General features: G+C 33.7%; 3 protein-coding genes across 3 annotated transcripts; 2 read left to right on the top strand and 1 right to left on the bottom strand.

Moving 5' to 3' along the window:
- Nucleotides 1-971: 971 nt before the first annotated feature.
- Nucleotides 972-4,317, bottom strand: LOC130656624 (protein MEMO1-like). The gene is made up of 8 exons (XM_057459516.1): nt 4,159-4,317; nt 3,174-3,255; nt 2,886-2,954; nt 2,667-2,779; nt 2,344-2,455; nt 1,711-1,930; nt 1,379-1,483; nt 972-1,180 (listed from the first exon to the last, which is right to left on the bottom strand). The coding sequence occupies exons 1-8, from the start codon at nt 4,208-4,210 to the stop codon at nt 1,055-1,057; spliced, it is 879 nt and encodes a 292-aa protein (XP_057315499.1). The 5' UTR covers nt 4,211-4,317; the 3' UTR covers nt 972-1,054.
- A 2,725-nt stretch (nt 4,318-7,042) lies between these two features.
- On the top strand, nt 7,043-15,688 carry LOC130656620 (protein sel-1 homolog 1-like). Its single transcript, XM_057459511.1, has 21 exons — nt 7,043-7,198; nt 7,274-8,143; nt 8,224-8,299; nt 8,703-8,778; nt 8,858-8,944; nt 9,026-9,079; nt 9,170-9,229; nt 9,768-9,849; nt 9,922-10,076; nt 10,348-10,404; nt 10,507-10,575; nt 10,898-10,972; nt 11,050-11,112; nt 11,540-11,627; nt 12,297-12,362; nt 12,909-12,991; nt 13,111-13,276; nt 13,372-13,446; nt 14,064-14,236; nt 14,832-14,954; nt 15,307-15,688. The coding sequence occupies exons 1-21, from the start codon at nt 7,102-7,104 to the stop codon at nt 15,454-15,456; spliced, it is 2,745 nt and encodes a 914-aa protein (XP_057315494.1). The 5' UTR covers nt 7,043-7,101; the 3' UTR covers nt 15,457-15,688.
- A 757-nt stretch (nt 15,689-16,445) lies between these two features.
- On the top strand, nt 16,446-22,357 carry LOC130656625 (uncharacterized). Its single transcript, XM_057459517.1, has 6 exons — nt 16,446-16,607; nt 17,760-17,939; nt 18,034-18,090; nt 18,386-18,569; nt 21,157-21,290; nt 21,901-22,357. The coding sequence occupies exons 1-6, from the start codon at nt 16,566-16,568 to the stop codon at nt 22,015-22,017; spliced, it is 714 nt and encodes a 237-aa protein (XP_057315500.1). The 5' UTR covers nt 16,446-16,565; the 3' UTR covers nt 22,018-22,357.
- The last annotated feature ends 728 nt before the right edge of the window (nt 22,358-23,085 follow it).

The following is a 23,085-nucleotide window of genomic DNA, read 5'->3' as shown; positions in this document are numbered from 1 at the left end:
TCCTTTAAATGAATTTTGCTGTAATCAAAACCTTTATATCTTGGTCTCAGGAATTAATTATCCTGAAAACTAAATTTCGAAGTAACTGTGTTTTGAAAACCTTACCTATGATTTATGAATTTTAAATTTTTGCTGGGATCTTTTATAAGGATAAAAAAAATTAAAAAAAAAGAAATAAAGAATAGACCTTGTAGATTTGGTCCACATGTGTTGATTTGGTATGGAAATTTTGCTGTTGATAGTTTTATCTTAAAATGTAATAAGGTTAAGTTAACTTTTCATCTTCTACAACATACAAAAATATCATTTATAGAGAATCCCTTTGAAAAGACAGGAGCTGGAAAAAAGATTTTAAGAAATATGTTTAGCTACTGGTTCTACTGTGTGGACTATTAACTATGCTGATGAAAATAGTAACTAATTTATAAAATGATTTGTTCGCTTTTATTAGAAAACTTTTATTAGAAAGCCGATGGGACGAGATTAGATGTACAGTTTAAGAGATTTTTTTGATGTTGTTATCAACCATTTGATTTTAAACTGGGTGGTTGACCTGACGTTGAGTGATTTTAATGAATTTAGTATTAGGTGGTCTCAATACACAGGTTATATAATACAGGTATGCAGGTATAGTATACAGGTTAACCCCACGGAAGGAGAAGAAGTTATTTCTGTCTGTATTGATGTTATCCATCACATAACTGTTCTTAACCTTTAAAATCTCCCTAAACATTCGTAATTCATGTGAAAAAATATGGAAATATCCTTAAACGTAGTTTCCACCTCAAAAACGGTTTAAAATTCCTCAAATCTTCTTAACTGCAAAACCGGTAGGTTGCACAGAGGCTTTTAGCGTGTTGTTATAAAAAATGTTTGAAAAAACCTATTGTTTAAAAAAAATGTAACTGGCATACCCCCAGAGAGAGCTGTTTAAACATGGGCTAAACTTCGAGAAAATTATTCCTCATAAATGTAAGGATAATCGTTTTTTTTTTAATCGTCAGTTCATAGCATTTAAATACATCAGTTTATAAATAGATTTCTTCAACAGGCGTCATGACAACGTCAACGTTCCAGCAGCATAACTAACAGAACTGTCATCACTTTTCTTGCATTGACTGCTTTGAGCATAATTGTGAAATTTAAAAGACGCAACACTAGATTTCATATCATTGACAGCCTAGAAGGAAGAAAGATGAAGAATAATGTATCTAAAGGGAATTGATTTTTGCGAGAACTAATGTACGCGACATTGACAAAAACTCGAGTGTTTCGCGGAAATTAATTCCCTTAAGGTAGATACTTGTACTGGTCGACGTGTGTATTGAGCTGGGAATAGGAGGTTCAAGTACGTAAATGATGTAAAGAAATAACTTACATTTAAAAAGATTCCAATGGGATGTCTTCCGCATATTGTATTGGAATATCTATCTAGGTATTTGTAAAAGCCAGCTGTATCTAACTGTTCAATTATGTTCATACCCTAAAAATACGAACTTTATTTAAAAGATTTTTTACTTATTTAGTTTAATACTTCAGGGGAGAAAATTTGACGTATATTTAACTTGGGGATTATTTACTTAAATTAAATTTGGGGAATTTCTCTAAATCTTAAATAGTTAATGTAGGATTGTTCTTAGCAAATTTCACCAAATTCTCTACTCGTCAAAGTTTAGCCGCTTAAGATGAAGTTAAAAGATTTTAACATACTGTTTTATCTAAATCTTCGATTGACTTGTGTATAGCGCCTTTCGATTTATCGTAATAAGTATAACGGAATCGCTTTCCCCAATGACAAAAATCGGACGATATGACAAATAAATTCTCTGGGTTTTGCAGGTATTTGCTAAATATTTTTCCATACATTGCTTCTTTTTCATGAGTGGTGCTGCCAACAAGTACAGGAACAACTGTAAAATTATTCCTTTTGCTGAAAAACGAATTACAAAAAAGCATATTTCTCAAAATCCACTTATTGTACTTACTTCACTACCCTATAGCAGTGCCTAGCGAAACACTCTTGACCACCATACAACTATTGTGAACAATAAAGAAATAAAAAAAGTCCACTTATGGCTACTTAACAGCGCTCAATTTTATCCCTAATTATATACATGGGACACAATTAATTAAAATATGTCTGCCAGCTTCAACATTTTACACGTCAACAGTCTGTGTAAGCCTTATTTTTCAAAGTCATGTTTCCTGACTGGTAGCTTGTGTAGTTCAGCAATTGCTTTATGTGCAAGACGTTCTTAGCTCAAATGGGAGCTTTAAATGCAGCATTAGGAAGTGAGGCTGTACTCGGTAAGTAATATTAATGTGAACAAACATGTATATTACCTCTGCATCACCTTTGCAATATAAGGTAAGTGCATTTCAATACTATGTTCATCTTCATCTACAGAAATACTCATTTTGTCGAATTTACCAGTTGCTAATAACTCTTCCGTAACTAAATAACGAATGTGCAATTATTTATTAAAAAATTTTTCATTAAAAAAATATTTAAATTACAGAAAATCATCTTTGCAAAAATAAATTCCTGTGAACTTTCTCAATCTGATCAATTAACACATTGTCCACAAAATTCAATTCAGAAAAATTTCTGGTTGCTAAAATTTCTGACAATTCTGACATCTGACTTTTCTGACAACAAAGCATACCTTCTAAGTCGACTTTTAAATCATATAAAGGTGTTTCGTAAGTATGTGTTTGCGTAACAGCACAACCAGGTAGAGATTTATGATGTGAAGGTCCAAGAATAAACACACGCTTTCTAGATGAATAGAATTGTAGACAATGAAATACGAAATTTATGGTTTTTCGTACTTTGACCAAGATTGTATAGATAAAAATCGTAAAAATGTTGAAAAATAACTTACATATTTGTTGGATCAACTTGGTTGTAAGCATATGCAGCACACGCACCACAGTAAGCATATCCAGCATGGCTAAAAAAACATATGTATCTTATTTTTGCACACACTAATCTCTTGTTTAGTCCCTGGAAAGGTTATTTAACTCCAACGATTCAACACAGTATATTTTAGCATCAATATTCAACCTAGTATTACCTTTTTCTAACTTTTTGTTGTCATTTTTTAGAGGGGCAAAGAGGGTAAAAAAAGTTCCAGCCTTCTGTGAATTAAAAAGTTCTTGTTACTACTTACGGTGCAATTAATGCTCTCGTTGAAGGTGCTTTTACATCAACTCTTGATAACCAACCATCCAAATGTGAATTCAATTCTTTTTCTAAAATTAAATGGAATTCTGATCTAATACAAAAAGCTAAAAAAATGTTTTCTACATAAGGTTTTTTGATACTCTCAACTTTATAACACAGCAAAATAATTATAGAAAAGCGCCAATAGAAAAGCTTCGTTGGATTGCATTTTAAAAGTTTAAGAACGAAAAGCACCGATAGAAATGCTTTTTTAGATGGCATTTTAAAAGTTTAAGAAGGAAAACCGGCGATAGAAATGCTTTTTTAGATGGCATTTTAAAAGTTTAAGAACAAAAAGCGGCAATAAAAATGCTTTTTTAGATGGCATTTTAAAAGTTAAAGAATGAAAACCGGCGATAGAAATGCTTTTTTAGATTGCGTTTTAAAAATTTAAGAATGAAGAACGGTGATAGAAAAGCTTTTTTAGATCGCATAGCAAAAAAAAAATGTTCTCACAATGTGTGTTTAGATCTTTCAAAAACGTCAAAAGTTAGATTTTTAGATTTATTTTTCTTTGGTATTGAAATTTAATTTGTTTTCTACATCTTATCGTGAAGGGAAAAGTCCTGAAAGTAGGGTTTTTCTGTTTGCACTGTTAAACGTTGCTTTGAATTATTACTAAAAGTTTTAAAAAAGTAGCAACATTAGTTTTTTTAATATTAAGTGTTATTGACGACAAAAAACTACATTATATCTAAATTAAATATATCAAATTAAAAAAAATATTCCAAAAAAAAAATGAAAACAGGTTTTTACATTCTGAAATTATGTTTTGTTCCTATTCAAAATTAAAGTTACTAAGGCAAAGAATACTGTAGGTTTTTATGTTTTCATACAGTTTTTCCATGCTTTTTCGTTCACACAGATTTTTTTGCTCAGTTTTATATGTTTCAACGCAATAAAAGTGAAACAAAAAAAGAAAATATTTTTACCACAGCCAGAATACCAAGAGCCAGCATGTGAGGCATTTCTTGAAGTAGCCATACCAATTTTATTTAAAATAAAAAAGGATTTACTCTTTATAAAGACTGTACCATACAACGGTCTATTATTTTTTTATTATTTTATTCACCTGTTTAAATTGCCCTGCTGCTAAAACTTTCGCACAGGGCAGAATATGTATTTTGCATAACACTTTTGTACTATGGGACGATATATCTCCTTTGGTACACGAGTAAGATATTATCACACAAGATGGTAGCGCGAGCTGTTGGATGTAAACAAAAACAAATCATACGTGTCCTTTTCCTACTTGATATTTTTAATTTTTGCAATGACAGTAACTTTTTTCTATGAGCGGCAAGACTTCATAGTTTACTTAAATTTTTTTATATATTCTATGTGGATGTTTCACGATTTGAGAGTTTTGCTAGCTAGCTTCTAGCTCTAGTTTTTGTCGACCTAGATTTAAGGTTCCTGCAATTAGACAGAGAGGAATTATATCACAGTATCTCGTCCACCACCAGCGTATGTTTAAGACCATTTGTGAAGTTCATTATTATTATAATTTTCATTAATTGTCTAAAATGTGAACCAACATAGTTTGCAAAATGGTCTGACTTTGCAAAGTGGCGGATAAATAGATAAAAATAGCTATTCGGCGATTCGGTTTGACGTTATAACAATTTTTTGGAGGTAAAAAGTTTTCTTATTTTAGGTGAAGAGAGTGCAGAGCTAGACACATTTTTGGAGTTTTAAGAACAATGTTAGGAAGTTTGAGCACAGATAATTTTTTGGAGCAAAGTCTAGATAGCTAAGCATCATTTCCAGACAGATTTTTATTGTGCTTACCTTTCGTTAGCTAATTATCTTTCACTTCCGTATTTTTTTAGCATTCTTCCCCCTACGAACTAGGTTTGTTTTTACCCTGCGAAATTTAAAAAATAGTGGATGTAGCACAAATGTGATTCCACTATGGCAACAAAGCTTAACTGAATTGCCGAATAGCTAGCTAGGCCCTCTGTGGAAAAAATGAGTGGTTAATATATTTTTGTATTCATGGATATACTGAGTCACATTTTTCCCGTCAGCAAATGTCTCCTGATATATACTTATAAATAAATTACAGGTCCGTATTTTTCAGCAGGGTAGTCATTATTAATAAGAGCATAAATGCCCGCATATATAAGGGCGGGTTCGGGCCACTTTTCAAATAAAATTGGTGGTTGTCCTCCGAAACTGCCAGCACTTTCCCGAAGTTGCCCTGAGCATTCCCGAAATGCAATTCCCTGTAACTTACCATGCGGAAGACAGTTGGAAGGAAGGTGCTTTTTTCTGGCATTGTTCGGATCCATGCAGTTTTTTGCAGGCGAATATTTTTTAAAACACCAAGCTCACCTGAAAACGCCTACACTTTTTACACCGCATGTGGATTATCCGACCCCCTGTGTTAAAATAAACTCTTTATCTTTCTACTAAAAATAAAGCAGCAGCACATACATTCAAAAGATTAAATGAAGATCAGAAATGGTTTTTACGAAAGCAAACATTAACATGAAAGTTCAAACTTTTTGTGCACGCATGTTATAACTATTATCTTTTGTGTGATGTGAGTGATTTATTGCATACAGGAAAACATTAATTACCAGAACCAACAATGGTCCCTCTTTCACATAAAAAGTTGTGACTGCAAAATTTTACGTCGGCTTCTTGACGGCAAAGCTGAATGCCGTCATTAATTCATAGGGCTGGAATTATTTACAAAATGCAAAACCAGGGTTTCAAACAGTCAGAGAACAGATAATTATGGGCCATAGAAAATTTTTTGTTCAAAATTAACAGGATATCTCCGTTGACAGGAGTGGATCCTTAATTTAAGAAATAAATTCTTTAGGCTGGGTGCCTACTAACATTGAAAATGATCATTGCAAGTTTTCTTAAAAAAATATATCACAAAATTTTTAGTATATAGCATTATTTTTTTTTCATTTTTGTAACAACTGGTGGTTTTAAACATTAAAAGAATGCCAATGATCTTTCTTGATCCTTTATTTTTTTAGTAACATAATTATTGTAAATGTGAGATTCTACACTATTGTTGTCTCATATTAAAAGAATTGTGAGAACAAGCACACAGTTTTCTTAAAAAAGCTGTTGGTAACTGATTCTGTATTTTTGACTTAAAATTTAAATTGTGTGAGTGTCAAAACAAAAACATGGGTCAAAGAACATTTGGCATGCTGTTGAGAATTGCTGACCAATAAAGAATGTGCTAGCAGAATTAAAATCAATCCTGAATAAATCGACTTTTCCTTCATGATAAAAAACTTGAAATTGGATACTTTTCATGACAAACATTTTTTAAAGGCGCGTAATCACCCTGTTGGCAATTTTTTTGAGGTGTCTATTTTATTGTAAAATTAAAAAGATATACATGAGAAAACATTATCCTGAAAATTTTATTATTTAAAAGGTTTTAACTTACTGAAATCAGATTTCTTTGCAACACCAACCTTTTCTTGTTTCTGAAGACAGCCCCGCTTCGCTAGCTGTCTTACATTTGATTATTTTCGTTTGTTCAAACACTTAGTCGTTTCCTTATGGAGAGAGTTTGTTATAACTAATATTTTTTGGTGGACACCTAGCTTTAAGAATGAGGGAATTCGTTCAAGTTCAAAGAAGCGATACAATCATGGTGGAGCAAAGTCCACTTTGCTTTTATAGAGCCATGCTTCAAGCTATAGACCAAGGTTAACATGACCTCTACGTTGCTCTCCAAAAATAGAGCTGCTAAGGACTAGTTATTGACTGTGAATAACTGTATATTTTATAAGCAAATTGTATGCTACTGTACTGCTTCTTTGAGAACTGCACTCTAATAGGCTAAAGGTATGTGCAGAAATGCTTAGTTAGGGTAAAAAAACCTATAAAGTTTAATGATTTTTAGCTCTACAAAGAAAAACACACAATTTCATGGGTATATCATTAAAATTAAAATAGAGATGAGACTTGCTATACTGGTAATCAGCATAGGTAATACTCTATTTTCTATTTTTTTATTGAGACTTCCTAACATGAGATAATAATATTTTCTAACTTTTTTTATAGTTGTTTTGGCTTACGGTAATGATGAAATAGAAAGTGGAAATAAAGATAATCTCAAACAAGATGAAAAAGACAATTCAAACGTAATTTCTGAAAAAGAAACACCTGATAATGAGCCAGATAGTAAAACTAATATTGAAGAAGAGGATGTTAGACCAATACATGTCACAAAAGTTAAAGTTGTTCAGGACAATGTAAGTGGCAATAAGCACAACTCTTTCTCAGAAGACCAGTCAAGGAATAGGGGTGATGAGAAAACTGTATCTGATATTAAAGAAGAAGTTGAACAAAGGATATCAGAAAAACAAAAGCTAGAACAGGCTACAATTGAAGAAACTAAAAATATACATGAGCATAATAAGCAGCCCAATAATATTGAACAGGTAGTAGACAATAAAGAAAAAGTTGAAACTGATTCCAATAGTGACTTTTCATCAGGAGAAATACCTCCTAGTTTCACCGATAATAATAAGGAATACCTTGAAACAACAGAGGGTTCTGGTAGAGTAATTGATGCAGAATCATTATTGCAAAACACTGACACTTCTGAAACCCTTAAAAAAGAAGAGGAACACCTTGAAACAACAGAGGGTTCTAGTGAAGTAATTGATGCAGAATCGTCATTACAAAACACTGACACTTCTGAAACTCTTGAAAAGGAAGATGTAAATGAAATAACTAAACAGGATAGTGACGCTACTGAAACTAAAACTGATATAAAAGAAAACACTGAGCAAGTTACACCTGAGGATAATGTCGAGAAAGCTGAAGAAAAAATTAATATAGATGACAATCAACAAAAAGAAATTAAAGTTGAAAATAATGCTGAAAAAGAAACTAAAGAAGAAAACATTATTAAAGAAAAAACAATTAGTAATTTAAATGTTCTTTTTTTGCATAGAAATGGATATACTTATTGATTTATTAAATGTTCTTGTCCTGTCTTTTTGTAGGCAAAGAAGTTCCAGGTGAAGCTCTCTATAGTAAAGGTGAACAGATGTTAAAACAAGAAGTGAAAGACTATAAAGGGTAAAATAGATGTATTTATTTTTTGTTAATAAGAATTTGATTAACGCTAGTATTCTAGGTGAGAATTTCAAAACTCTTTAAAAACCCATGCATCTCTTTAACTGACTGGTAGCCTTGCGGTAGAGCATTTGCTTACATGGGTTCAAACCCCTGCTGAGTCATGCCAGAGACTTTAAAAGTGTGAATTTCTCCTTTTTGCTTAGCGCTTAGCATGAAAATAGGATTAATATCTTAGGCAATTGTCTAGTTAAACAGTTGCTGTGCTTGCAACTTTCGTAGCTCAAAGGGAGCTTTAAATGCACCAGAACCCCTTTGCAGGACCCTCTTTATAGCAGTACCAATAGAAACTGAAAAGGCTATCCTGGGTTAATATTAATACCATCTTTGGATGTTAATTTTGCAGGGCATTTAAACTGTTTGCAGAAGCAGCAGAATTGGGTCACATTAAAGCAAACGAAAGGATTGCTTATCCTTACTTAGTAAGTTCTCTACATTAACTTTATACTATTTATTTTTCTTCAGGTAGTAAATATTATAATAATAATATTTTGTTTGTAGTTTGGAGATTATGTACGGCAAAATAAATCGAAAGCTATTGATATTTTTAACAAGCTGGCAGAACAAGGAAATCCACTTGGCCAACAGGTTAAACCTTGTTTCTCTTTTCAGACTTCTTGCATAGCGAAAATTGTAAATATAATGTGAGTTTTTGTGATTTTAATGCAGGGTCTTGGATTTGTGTATGGTACTGGACTTGTTGTGAATTCAAGTCAAGCGAAGGTAAATTTTGTGTTTAGATAATTTGCCTGGCATTCTTCTTTAAGTAGCGTGAATTTCATAAAGATTTTGGATGTTTTTATTTTATTCCAGGCATTGATCTATACAACATTTGGTGCTCTTGGTGGAAATACCTTGGCTCAGATGATGCTGGTATACCTAGATTTTTAGATTTTTAGATTTAATTTGAATTTAGATTTAATTTTTTAGACTTAATTTTATTATTTAATTTCTAAAAATGTGTAGTGGTTTATTACTGTGAAAGCAAAATAAAAGTTGCAAAATTTTCTATAAAAATGTTTGAGGTGAAAGCAATTTAAAGGTGTTTAATAGTAGCAGAGATAAGTTTTGGCTCTGTCAGTCAGCAAAACTAAAAATGAATATAAAAGAATATAGGGTACACAGGAAAAAAATTATTTGTATTTTTATGGTTTTTCAGTCAGACTGTAAAACAACTTTGATTAAATTGCCTTGGCCCTAAGGAAAATTTAGAAGAAGTTTGTTTGTTTTTTTTTGTTTTTTGCTTGGGGTATTTTATTTTCCTTTTTTGTGTGTGTATTAAAAACACTTAGTTGTGTTGTAAGGCAGAATTTTTAGGTTGGAAAAGTGTAATCAAAATAAGTAAACAAAAAAAAATCTGTTTTCTTATTTGTTTAGTTTCCAACATCATCTCTTTTTATTTTACTTGCAGGGTTATCGATACTTCACTGGAATCAGTGTGAAACAAAACTGTGAAACTGCTTTGACATACTACAAAAAAGTGGCTAAAAAAGGTAAACTAATAATATTTCTAAAATAAAAAAATTAAAAAGGCGAACACAATTAAAAAACCTAACTGATTATAGTATCTGATGCTGCTGCTACATCAAATGGAAACGCTATCCAACGTGTCCGCCTCTATGACGAGCTTGAACAACCTGGTGGCACAACTGGTCAAATAGATGAAGACTTACTTCAATATTATCAATTTCTAGCTGATAAAGGAGATATACAAGCACAGGTATATACAGGATCATATGCTTTGGGGAAAGAGATTTAGTGTTTAAGTGTATTTTGATATGTCATCACCCCGTCTGTTCTAAAACATGGACACGTCAAAAAAATTAATTTGTCGTTTAGCAATTAAGATGTAGTCTCTTGCTTATTGTTTAGGAAAAAAGTGCATTTTACCATTTCTGTTTATAAGCACAATGAATTTTCATATTTTTATTATTATTATTATCCTTGCTTTCCCTCTCGTAAATTTAAAATGATTTTTGATTCATTTTTAGGTTGGTTTAGGACAACTGTTTTTTCAAGGTGGAAGGGGTGTTGATATTAATTATAAGGTAATTGTTGTTGTTACCCTTTTACAGAGTTGAATATTTTTTTGTAGAAACCTTGCAACGTGTTTTCATAATAATCACTCTGTTTATTACTTATTCGTTTAGAAAGCCTATAAATATTTCCAACTGGCTGCTGAAGCAGGAAATGGGAATGGATTGGCATACCTTGGAAAAGTAATTCAATTTTTTCTAATTAAACGTTTAAAATAAGAATACAATCTACTTTAACACATGAATTATAATGCTGTCTGTCTGTCTGTTTTACATGGTAGCTCTGAGTAACGATGGGCTAATTCTAGATTTTTTAACGGGTGAATTCATTTGAATTGTATTTCAATTTGACCATACCACCTTAAAGTATACCTACAGTGAAACAAAGAAACTGACAGCTGCTACATTTAAAATCTTAAGCATAAGAGTTGTTTTGATAGCGAATGAAGAAACGAATTCTTATTTTTACTTTATTGTTATTTAATGTCTTCACTTTATTCTGTAGATGAACATGGAAGGGTTGCATGTTACAAAAGACATCAATACAGCTCATGAGTATTTAAAGAAGGCTGCTGATGAGGTAACGTTTTTTTCAAATGTAAGTTAGTTTATCACATCACTGTAAAATATCAGCATGGTGACTGTTACTGTTTTTAGGGAAATCCTATTGGACAAGCAGGGCTTGGTTTGATGTACTTAAAAGGAGAAGGTGTGAAACAAGTAGGTTGAATAAGAAAATCTTTGTTTATTTTATCATGAATTACATAGGTCCTGCAATTTGAAATTAACAACCCCTTTCGTATTCAAAAAAGGAAAGGTTTGATTTCCTCATTCAACTTTAGCAAAATCTCCTGAAATATGGAATAATTTTTATAAGTTTTTTAGTGTTTTCTCCTATTTGGACCCAAAAACCTCATAAATTCTACTAAAATTAAGTGTTAAACCTGCGGCCACCCTGACCTTTAAATCTAAATCAAAACACTCACAGAATTAAATTTTGTGATCTTGGTCCAGATTTTAACGTGTTTTATTTCATTACTTTAATCCAACAGATGAGAATAGCCTCAAATTTTTCTTACCACAAAACTGTGCCTGCTTAAAAGAACACAGTAAAACTAACCTTTATTTCTCTTTATTATTTGTGAAGGATTACGATGCAGCGATGAAACATTTTAGTCAAGCTGCAGAACAAGGTTGGGTGGAAGGACAGTTACAACTTGGAAACATGTATTACAGTACGTCTTTTCTCACCTGTTTTTGGTATTTTGTTTGGATCATTTATATACATAGTTGGGTCCCGTGGAAAAATCCAAGGGCTCGCCCGTCCATTTTTTACTTCATTGCGTGCGTCTCGCTACTTGCGGTACCATACTATTTTGCGTGACAGACAGACAGACGTATACAGGTATTATAATATAGACTAGTCGTCAACACTTGGAAAAATCTACAGGGATCGCCTGTCCTTTATATATCGCATTTCCTTTTTTCGTAACAGACAGACAAACACAGACGACAGCTATTATTATAGAAAAGTCATCAACCCGTTAAAAAGACCACGGGGTCACCCATCCTTATATATCGCATTTCATGTTTCCGTAACAGACAGACTACAGCTATAATCATGAAAAGAGAAATTTGTTGTGAGAATTCCTAGATATTCCTTCGCACATATTAGTTTTTACGCAATGGCAACATAAATGTATTCACTCCAAATTAGCAAAGAAAGAAAAAAAAAGTCAGGGTTTTAGAAAACCTATAGCACCATCCGCTTTGTTTCGTAAGAAAGGTATATTTTTGCACAAAAAGTTTTGCGCCTAATTTCTGTACCTTAATGTACTAACGAACTTTTTGTGCTAATGAAAATAAGTACAAATATGATATTTACAGTATCTTTTTGTTTTTAGATGGCATTGGTGTAAAGAAAGATTACAGACAAGCAGTGAAATATTTTACATTTGCTTCACAGTCAGGTAAACTATTAAACAAATCCTTTTGTCATCAAGTGCCCTCACAAGGAACGAATTATCTTTAGCCCATTTAGTTAGAACGTGATATATAACGACTATAGATTTCTTAGAAAGTAGCGGACATGCGTACAGGATGCGAACAGCAAAACCTGCAGAGGTTGGGAAACATAGCCAAAAGTAACGTAAAAGTTAAGGACTGTTGTATCAAATTTCAGTTGTTAACTGTTTAATTGCAAATTGAATAGTGCATAAAAAATATCATGCACAAGAGAGTCAGGAAAATTTTCAATTTAGTAATGGTTTTTCCATTACTAAATTGAAGGGAAAAAATCTGGCTAGCTAGCTTGTATGTACCTCTACTAGCCTATGTCAATGAACTTACGTTCGGTATTTGTCTATAACAATTTAAAACATTTAAAAAATAACGCTTAAAAGGCTGAGTGTTAACATGGAGTAAAATGGGCCAATACAGTACATCACATATTCCGTTGCACACAAAAAGTATCCTCTTTTGTTCGTAAAATATCATCTCGTGTTGTCTTTATACAGGACACGTGTTGGCGTTTTATAATCTGGCTACTATGCATGCTACTGGCGCTGGCGTGTTGAGATCATGTCACACTGCAACTGAGGTAAGTCCAGTATACTGACTTTATGCAGCTATATGGTTTTTAATTTTCAAGCTGTGTGTATGTCACGTTTGCTTTAATTGTGTAAATTAAAATTTATTATTTATTTTATGATCGTTTAGCTGTTCAAAAATGTAGCTGAGCGAGGCAAGTGGTCTATGTCATTTATGGATGCATATGATGCGTATAAAGCTGGTGACATCGAGACTGCACTTTTTAAGTATTATTTACTAGCAGAGCTCGGTTATGAAGTTGCGCAAAGCAATGTAGCGTACATTCTCGATAAAGGTGAAACATTTTCTTCTATTAAAGAAGTTTTCTGTTGTTACCTCAAAGAATTTCGCGATTTTTGCAATTATTGAGTTTTGTTTATTTCACATCAGGTGATGTCCACGTATTTACCGACAATCAAACATACGCCAGAGCGTTGTTACAATGGTCACGTGCCGCACAGCAAGGTAGATATTTTTATTTCTCTAAACATCTTCGTCTTTTTTTGAAGAATTACAGTATTTTGAGCATTTATCGGAATTACAAAACAACATGGTCAACGAATACTATCGCAGCCAGAAAGCTGCAAAAGTTATGCTTAAGCAGATGTGTCTGCCAGGTAAACAGCGTTGAAATGACCTAGTTGTAGAAACAACCAACCCAACGGCTTGAGAAGGTTCGGAAAATCAGAATAATAGGCTATGTTGACATTGGCAAATATGTTCTAGTAAAACTTCAATCCTGGACGTATTATTTCGATAAAGGGCCGTTTTTTGGCTTTTTCTCGAAATGGTATTTGGCATGAGTGTAGCCGAAACTAAAGTTCAGAATGCACTAGCTGTACTTCCCCAATGTTCACATATGAATCAATCTACTTCGCGATCCTAAAAGGTACGAAAAATCGGGGAATTGGTACCGTTTATGATTTTCCAATAAACCTAAGAACATTCACAAGTTGACTTGTCATAAAAATGGCTTTATCAATTGCTTGTGAAAACAAACCTTAAAATTCAGATTTCTTTTTCCTTAATTTATGTCCGAGATTGTAGATGTTTTAACTTTTGCCATTGCTTCGGTTAATCAGGGTATGCTACTGCGAGAGTAAAAGTTGGTGATTACCATTATTATGGCCTGGGCACGAAGGTAGATTACGAAGCGGCAGCGCTGCATTACAGACTTGCGTCTGATCAACAAAGCAACCCACAAGCGATGTTCAACTTAGGTTACATGCATGAACAAGGATTTGGATTAAAAAAGGTAAGAAGTACCCATTCTATGTTTAAGTAGAACAAAAATCAGGAATTTGCATGTAGCCTATTTTTTCTATTTTGTAAAAATAAACTTTATTTAAAAATACTTTCTTATTGAACTCAGAGAAGGTAATATGGACATTTAATTAAAAATTATATTAGTTTTAATGGTCAAAGTGATAATGTATATGTCGATATTCATTTTCCCTCCCGGAAAAATTGACATTTAGCCAAAAAAAAATCAGATATTTCTTTGAAAATTGATTACACAAGTCTCTTTTCCATTCTTAATTAGCATTTTTAATTGCTTTGATTGTGAAATATATTATGTTACTTTAGTGACCTTATTGTAGGGAGGGATGTTTAATTTCATTTAAATTGATAATTAAGAAATTGAAGTGGGTGGATTGTCATTTTTTCTTTCACTTTCCAATTCTACTGAAAATAATTTTCAATCTGAATAATTAGGGTGTGTTTTAACCAAAGAGGGAAGGTAATTTTTATAAACAGTTGAGTGTTGATAAATTGAAATATGTGGTAAATTATTGGTTAACTTTTTAAAAACTCCGCTGTTAAAAAGTTTTTATTTGTCTTTTTTTCAGGACATTCACTTAGCGAAACGATTTTATGACATGGCAGCTGAAGCAAGCGTGGACGCGCAGTTTCCCGTTTACCTTGCTCTCACCAAATTAGCATTCTATTTCTCCTGGGAGTGGCTAGAAAAGGTAGGAGCTTGTTCCTTTATGTAAGGCTAGTACCAAATCAAAGCTAAGAAAAGTGTACAGTGATAAAACGGTACGATAAAAACTCAAGCTTTTTTGTTCAAGGCCAATTTGTTAATTCATTAATATCAATTTCCATGTAATAATTTTTAATGGTTTGAGCGTTTGGATGATGTTTTGAGAAATTTTTTTTCGCCCTCACTCCTTTCGTTTTGTGGGAGGTATTTTTTAATCGTTTTCAAAGGCTACACAAATCAATAAATACTGAGGTGTTGGTAACAATAAAAAAGCTTATTTTATTCAAAATCCATAAAAAGAACTTGAACTTCAAATCAATAATTTTCTTGATTTTTAGAATTACAGATTTTGGGATCACATACAAGTCGATCAAACGTGGACATATATCTTTAAAAAACTTGGACCTGAATGGGACGTGTATTTGATGACTATTCTTGCTGGTGTTTTAGGGTCTCTCCTACTGTTCCGTCGCGCCATCCGAAATTAGTTACATCATAGAGAAACAGACCCGGTACTTTCATCTTTACGAAGAAAAAACGTTGCTTTAAAAGCGTAGAACGAAAATGCGTATTGGAGACTGGAAAGTAGTATTATGACGTCATGCGGACATTTGAGACTGAAAAATATCCACATTGTGTGCTCTTGTGTTCTGTAGAATATGTTTAATTTTACGCTTTCTCATTTTTTCGCGAACAAAATAGAAAATATTTTATAGTCAATTCTTTTTTTTCTATTGAGATCAACTTTTCCATGACAACACTTGTCGCGAGGAAAAGGTTTTGTCGCGATGGACAGTTTAGGCTTAATGATGTGGCTTACACGCCGGCAAAATGTTCAGACCTAAAAGTTCTAAATTTTCTCTCGTTACCATCTCTCTTTAATGCTGTCAGTGGTGTGTTCGATTCTACTGCGCAGTTTGTTTTGCATTGTGATTTAGAAGTATAGCTTTCATATTGTTAGTCATAGAGTAACAATGTTATACACAGGCGTAACATAATCTTTTGAGCGCGCTAACAAAACAACTTGTTATGTACGGTATCGTTACCTTGGCTTATTGTTTGAATTTAATTAGTTCGTTTATGGCAACAACGATATCGCGACGACAGAACATTGAACAGGAAAAATATATACGTGTTACGGTGTGTGCTATACGCCGCCAGCAAAGAGAAGCATTGAAGCAATATGTTTTGTATGTGGAAGCTGGTCAACCAGGCTCTCCATCACCCAGTGCTTTACTGTGTGCCGAAGCGTTCAAGTGGCTTTCCAATTAAGAAATATGACATGTATTACTCATGCATCTTGTTACCATGGCAACTTAATTGCCAATAACAATTTACATTATCCCTCTTTTATTTAACAGCATAAAAGAAATCAGATGCAATCAGATAAAAGAAAATCCTATGAGATGCTTCTCCATGGATTTCTTGTTAGATGTGACAAGAATTCAGGTTATTGACGATAAAAAGGATCAACGGAGGAGTGCAAGTAGGTCATCATGAAAGCGTATCTCTCTAAGGTGAGATTAGAGCAGAAATTGTATGACTATATTCGAGGCTACGTGTATATGACTTATCTTGTCTCAAGAAGCGAACAAAAATGACAAGTCAGTGGCATAATACAAAAATTACAAAAAAACCGGTAAGAAATTCTTATAGCGTCAAATTTAAGTCAAACACACAGTTTGGGGAAGCTGGATCATCAATCCCTACAAAAAAATATTAGATGCCGAGTGATTGTTCATTATTCTGGATCTCATAATTTGCTTCATAGCCAATATTGTTAAAGGCTCGTTTTCTCTCCAGAAACTGATATTTCTGAAACTTGATTGTTGAATGAAAACATTTCTCTTCTTCTTTAAAATAATAAATAAATAATAAGCGAAGCAACCATAATCAAATGACAGCAACATTGTTCTGTCCTGTTTGTTATTTTCTTGAGTGGAGAATGCGTCTTGAACTTGAAAATACTTTTACTTAGAAACTTTTAATTAAATATCAGCGTCGACATAAAGTTTGTACCTAACAAAAATATGCTTTTTCTATTTTCCTTTAACCTGAAATATTCGATGCGTCGTGTACCGCGAGGTACGAAAAGTAAAGTTGAAATATTAGTGAATATCCACAATGGTTAGCGCGAGCAGAGGCGCAGTCACGGCTTTTTTATTTCGAGGGGCGAGGTTGTGAATTTCTGCCCCTTGGTTGGGTCTTACATGAGTGTAAAATATTTGAAATTTTAACCCGCAAAGTGAAAATTTGAAATCAGGCTGGAACACAATTAGACTTGCTTACTTTATGTTTATATATTGGAGAAATAAATTAAAAAAAAAGCTATATTGATAAGATGAAGTCCCGTTTTTTGTTTAAAAATATCACAAAACCAAAGGTAAAATTGCACAAGGTCAATTAAAGTTAATTAAGCTTTAAAAGACTGCGTCTAATTACTACTATGGGTACATAAGAAAAACAACAAAGACGAGAAGGACTCACCAGGGTTGAGTAACATGCTAAACACGTAAAATTCCCCTATCTGAGCCTGAATATGCTTATAAGCGTTATGCTTATAAAAACGACAGACAAAAAAATATACCAAAAATTGAATATCACATACACAACCCATTTAAAGTGATCCCGTTATTTATTTATGTATTTTATTTTAAGGAAAGATGGATGGTCGCCTTCTTCCCCACCCTTATTGATTACAACCCAGGGTGGTGAAGCATTGAACACACTGAACCTCCTTGAACACACATACCCTAATAAGTTTTAATTATCTATTATATTTGTTTTTTAGTTCAGTCGGTACAATCCAAGTCTGCAAAACAAAGTCGCGTCAGTGTACAGACCATGGTTTGTTGTGGTTGCTTTATTATGTATTCTGATCGGGATTGCAATCATAGGTTGCTCTGCTGCTATGAAGTCCTATGATGGAGACCTGAAGGACGAGCTCTTTCATTTATGGGTGGGAATACCGGTAAGAATTCTTATATTTTGCTGCGATAGTTACTATTTAACATAAGATGTCATGAAAAGTAGCTTTGTTCAGCATTGTATATTTTTTCGTTTAGTTATTTGTGACAGGATGTCTCGCTTTGATTCCAACCATTACAAGATCGAAACCTGCGGTATACTTAATATGTTTTCTATTTTTATTATTAATTATTTTTCAAACTTTTATTGCTACGCTATCTTATAAAAAATCTTTTTGTTCTGTTATAGTATGTTGTATATAACGACATATTTACTGATGAGTTTGATGTCTGTATCAAAGCAACCTCTTTCCTAGGATTCCTGTCAATAGGTACCGGGGAAATCACTGGGAACTAGGTTGTTATTAAATCTAATTGGTTGCACCAACTTTTATTCTTTAAACAAAACGATTCAGCCGTCTAATAGAAACCGTTATAACGTTAATTTTAGACGGTCATCTTCTTAATTGTCGCTATTTTCGTCATGGTGGTTTGTTCCACGGGGGCAGTGGTCAGTGGATTAAGATACTGGATGGATCATTGGCAGCAAACAAAGCGAGCTTTGGATAATGATGAATGTACGAGACAAAATGATGTCTGCGTTTGTGGAACAAATTTCCCTATGCCTGCCAAAGGTTCGTAAATGATATCTCTTTAATAATAGCCGTCTGCACGGAACCCCCGCTGAGATAGGAAGACGTGCGACAGACGTGAAACAGGAATATCAAATGCGATATATTTTTTAGCCATTTTGTTGCGACGGGAAAATTTTAAAGGACGGGCGAACTCGTGGATTTTTCCACGGGCTAACGACTAGTCTCTTTAATAATAGCCGTCGTCTGTCTGTGTGTCCGCGAAAGCGGCGTTCCGTAACGGAAACACAAAATTTTTAAAATGCGCACGAATATCAAATGCGATATATTTTTATCCGCTTTGTGGCGACGGGTAAGTTTAAAGGATGAGGGAACGCGATAGGCGACCCCGTGGATTTTTCCACGGGCTAACGACTAGTCTCTTTAATAATAGCCGTCGTCAACCTCGTCCCCAGGGCATCTTGTATCTTTTCTGACCCCGGGACGGCGATACGAACATGGCCCTGGAGGAGGCTGGTCCGATATGAAACCTGATTGGCGCGGATATGTCAAATAATTATTGCGTCATACAAAACATTTTGGCGAGGCGGCGAGTCTGTGACCAACAGGAGGAAGCTGTTCGTTTTAAAATGGCGGAGGTGTATCAGCAGTATCAAGTTTTTTTTAAAGTGAAAAATTTAATAAAAAGCATTACTAAGCAATGAGAGTATAAAATAAGACATCATAAAGTAATACTGCTTACATGACAATATTTCAATAGCTGGGAATGTTTAATAAAGCTAGAAAAGTTGTTAGCTAGCACACTATACCTAACACACTATCAAGGTAAGAACAAAAGAAAGAAACTCAATTTGTTTCCAAGTGGCCAGGTTTGATTTGCAGCTTTTTGCAAAGACTGACGTTGCATAAAATTGCCGCCCATGTCCTTTATAGACAAAATAATTTTGCACAAAGTATCGAAAATGTTTTTTTTTTACAAAATATATATACATTACGTTTTAAATTATATCAGGTTGTTATTAGTGGGCATGTTTTATTACCTTATATGCTTTGGTTACTATAAAAGATATAAAAAGCCAATAGGTTAACCGTCGGAGCCATTTTATCATTGAATGCACATTTATCCGGCCTAATTCAGCTAAACTATTAAGGCAGTGATACATTAAATCGAGAAAACAGATCACACGCAGACTTGTCGTTCTCGATTTTCAAACCAGCATAATGCTTTTGATAAAATTTTTGAATTATTTATGTTTTAAACAGAAAAAAACCTTGTTTTTGTATAAATTAGATGCAAATTAAGTGTATATACAAAATAAATGTGAGCTTGCTGAGTAAAAAATAAAAAAGCTGCAAGGCGTTTTAAAACATGTCATTAAGAAAAGAAAAAGCAGAATTTATCAGTAATGGGTGGCTTTTTGGAAATGTTAAGGCCACAAATGTAAAAGAAAAAAATACTTCTAAAGTAAATACTCTTCTGAAGCCTTTTTCACCCAATATAACTGCAAGCAGTGAGTCCACCATAGTTGAATTCAGTTTCAGCTAAGTATTGTTTAAATACAGCAAAATCTTTGTCATCATATAAAAGCAGTAATGCAGACACAGATATGAACTCACGGTAAATGAGAATTCTAAAGTTCAGCCAAAATGAATAAAAAATGTAAATGTTAATATGAGGTTAAATTTCTGCCTAGCTACTTTCAGTCGGGCACCTAGAATGATACGAACATTTGAAAATTATGTAGCCATATCTGCACCTTAGAGAACCAACGAAGTGCTATGTTCAGATGGGCAAATCATTTACTAATTTCCAAGTTTCCCCTAGCTACAAGTTTTGCAACCCAGTGCTTGCTAGTCAACCAATTCAGTGAAATACACATAACTAAATTGCTTGAATTTCTTCAAGTAAACAGCAGCCTAAATAACATTATTGTATATTTATACATTTACACAAAACAATCAAGGGCAATATGCGAGAAGTTTGTGTGTTGCGATGAGAGGAATCAAAACAAACTCGCCGCACGCATCTGTGACGTAAAAGGCCGATCTCGCTTAGCTCTGCAAGGTTATATTAAAACTTTGGTACATTGAGACAAATCTCATTAAATATTACACACAGAAATACTGTGTATTGGAGGGTCACGTGACGAGGCCTCCTCCAGGGCCATGTTCGTATCGCCGTCCCGGGGTCAGAAAAGATACAAGATGCCCTGGGGACGAGGTTGAGCCGTCGTCTGTCTGTGTGTCCGCGAAAGCGGCGTCCTGTAACGGAATCACGAAATTTTTAAATTGCGCACCAATACCAAATGCGATATATTTTTGTCCACTTTGTTGCAACGGCTAAATATAACGGACGGGCGAACCCGTGGATTTTTCCACGGGCAACGACTAGTCTTTTCAATATTACCCGAATTTTGTCTAGCTGTTTGTGCGCGAGAAAAAAGTCGTGTTATGGAAACACAAAATGCGATATATAAAGGACGGGCAAACCCGTGGATTTATTCCTTATGTCTGCCACGTGAAGTAGCAATCGCAGTAGTGAGACACATGAAATGCAGTAAATGAAGGAAGAGCGAACACACTATTATCATTTTGGTATGTTTATCCTGAGACACATTCTTTTGTTTAGTTGACGATTGTGACAAGTTGAAATCCATGGTCAACCTGTTGATCACCTTGATAGCATTATGTTCGGGAGGATTCATCGCAACAATAATGGGTATCTATCTCTCCTTTATGACGGTTTGCTGTGCTCCATGGATGGTAAGTTAAAGTTTTAACGTTTTATCAATATAAGGTTACTTGTTTCCTTGTTAGGATTATTTAGGGTTTCAGGGCTATTAAATGATGGCAAATAAATCACTATTCCTTACAATAAACGACAATTCACTAATGCGAGTTTTTTTCTAAAAAATTATACTAGCTATTCATACTCGCAGGTTATCCGTTTATTTGGAATCGAATTGCACTTAATAAATTTGGTCACATATCATAAAGATATATTTAGCCATTTTTTACTGTTTTCCCTCATGAAAGAAATTATGAGGAATTGATTTTTGTGAATTTACTTTGTTTTTACAAATTTATAATCCGCATTTTTTAAACAAGGATTCGACTGATATTTGTAATTTTTTATAAGAACAGCCCAAAATTTACTTTTAAGTATGGCATAGAAGTAAAACAACAATTTACGTTTACTATTTCGGATTCTTTAAACTCTTACAAATCTTGTTAAGCGTTTTGCACAATTCCCCAGCTTCCGATTGCGAATCAAAATTCCGATATATTTTCTTTCGGAGACAATTTCTTCTCTTAAGGTATGAAATAATATTACTAGCAGAGGAATCAAAGTAACTTATTTTTTACCTTCTAGTACACGGAGTGGTACGAAGAGCAGTACGATCCAGACTATTCTGACAAACACAGGGGCGAAGTGCGTCAAATTGGAACACGAAATGCTGCTTACGGAAATGGTGCAGCACACTATTAATATGTTTTGTTTTTGTTTTTGTCTTTCTATGAACCAATGTTACTAACGCAGAAATATTTGACAGCTTACTGACTTACCATATTTTAATCTAAAACCAGTTAGTCACCTAAAGATTTTTACGCAGTGTCGCTTCAATAGGTTGGTGCGTCCAGTCTCTCTTTATTATATTTAATTTGTGTGACCATTACTTTTCTCCATCAATTACACTTATGGTATTGCACGAAAAAATAGAAAAAATGTGCACGTGTTTTTGTTTTTCTCCAACATGATGGATGTTTAATGCCTATATATTGTATTTTATTAGTCAGCAGATGGGTTAAAAACTACGGGGAATCTCTGATGTTTTATTTTAAACATTCTTTGGGGATATCAACGTTGAAAATGACTCCCTTCCAGTCCTAAGCGGAGAATGAAAAAATGAATTCTTAGTGTATACTGCCATTCAGTAAGATCTTTTCTTTAAGATCATCAAATTCGTTAGTGAAGCAATCTCGGTCCCAGGGTGTGATATTCCTTTTCAGAATTTAAGCAGAAAGTTGGGGAAATTAGCGATGTCTATTTCGATACTCGAGAATGAAAGCTCTCGTGACCTGAAACTATTAGCAGGGTGATTTCGACTCGCTAAGGATTCATTGCTCGCTAAGGATTTATTGCTCGCCAAGGATTCATTGCTCGCCAAGGATTCATTGCTCGCCAAGGATTTATTGCTCGCCAAGGATTTATTGCTCGCCAAGGATTCATTGCGAAATGAAAATCTGTGCAGATAAATTTGACACCAGATTGGTGTAATAAAGCGCGGCGTTGTAGAGACTAAAAGCGCTGGAAACGAGGTTGTCAGGTTACACAAACATCGGGTTGTTTTTATACTAGCAAAAATCTGTACTTAGAGGTCACCATTTCACTGCACATCGATAAATGAAAAGCAGTAAGCTAAGCCACAAGTTTTAAATTTTATGCAACAACGTTAGCATATTTTTGAGTAAAATTCTTTCTTAAGCTTTTTAAATTTTTAAGATCTTCAGTCCAAAAACCTTGAATTTGAGGAGTAATATAAATGCGCATATCAGT

The sequence above is a fragment of the Hydractinia symbiolongicarpus genome, chromosome 9 (assembly GCF_029227915.1).
Source record: "Hydractinia symbiolongicarpus strain clone_291-10 chromosome 9, HSymV2.1, whole genome shotgun sequence".
Lineage (NCBI taxonomy): Eukaryota > Metazoa > Cnidaria > Hydrozoa > Anthoathecata > Hydractiniidae > Hydractinia > Hydractinia symbiolongicarpus.
The sequence above is the reverse complement of the archived record's forward strand: the minus strand, read 5'-3'. Positions and strand labels throughout refer to the sequence as shown.

Coding starts and splice junctions, on each gene's coding strand:
- LOC130656620 (XM_057459511.1), top strand. CDS start 7,102: ATGATTTTTAGCTCTACAAAGAAAAACACACAATTTCATGGGTATATC. Junction 7,199..7,273: donor TATACTGGTAATCAGCATAG/GTAATACTCTAT, acceptor CTTTTTTTATAG/TTGTTTTGGCTTACGGTAAT. Junction 10,973..11,049: donor TAAAGAAGGCTGCTGATGAG/GTAACGTTTTTT, acceptor TACTGTTTTTAG/GGAAATCCTATTGGACAAGC.
- LOC130656625 (XM_057459517.1), top strand. CDS start 16,566: ATGACAAGTCAGTGGCATAATACAAAAATTACAAAAAAACCG. Junction 18,091..18,385: donor TTACAAGATCGAAACCTGCG/GTATACTTAATA, acceptor CGTTAATTTTAG/ACGGTCATCTTCTTAATTGT. Junction 18,570..21,156: donor TTTCCCTATGCCTGCCAAAG/GTTCGTAAATGA, acceptor TCTTTTGTTTAG/TTGACGATTGTGACAAGTTG.
- LOC130656624 (XM_057459516.1), bottom strand. CDS start 4,210: ATGGCTACTTCAAGAAATGCCTCACATGCTGGCTCTTGGTATTCTGGC. Junction 1,931..2,343: donor ATTGCAAAGGTGATGCAGAG/GTAATATACATG, acceptor TTCGTTTTTCAG/CAAAAGGAATAATTTTACAG. Junction 1,181..1,378: donor CCATTGGAATCTTTTTAAAT/GTAAGTTATTTC, acceptor TCTTCCTTCTAG/GCTGTCAATGATATGAAATC.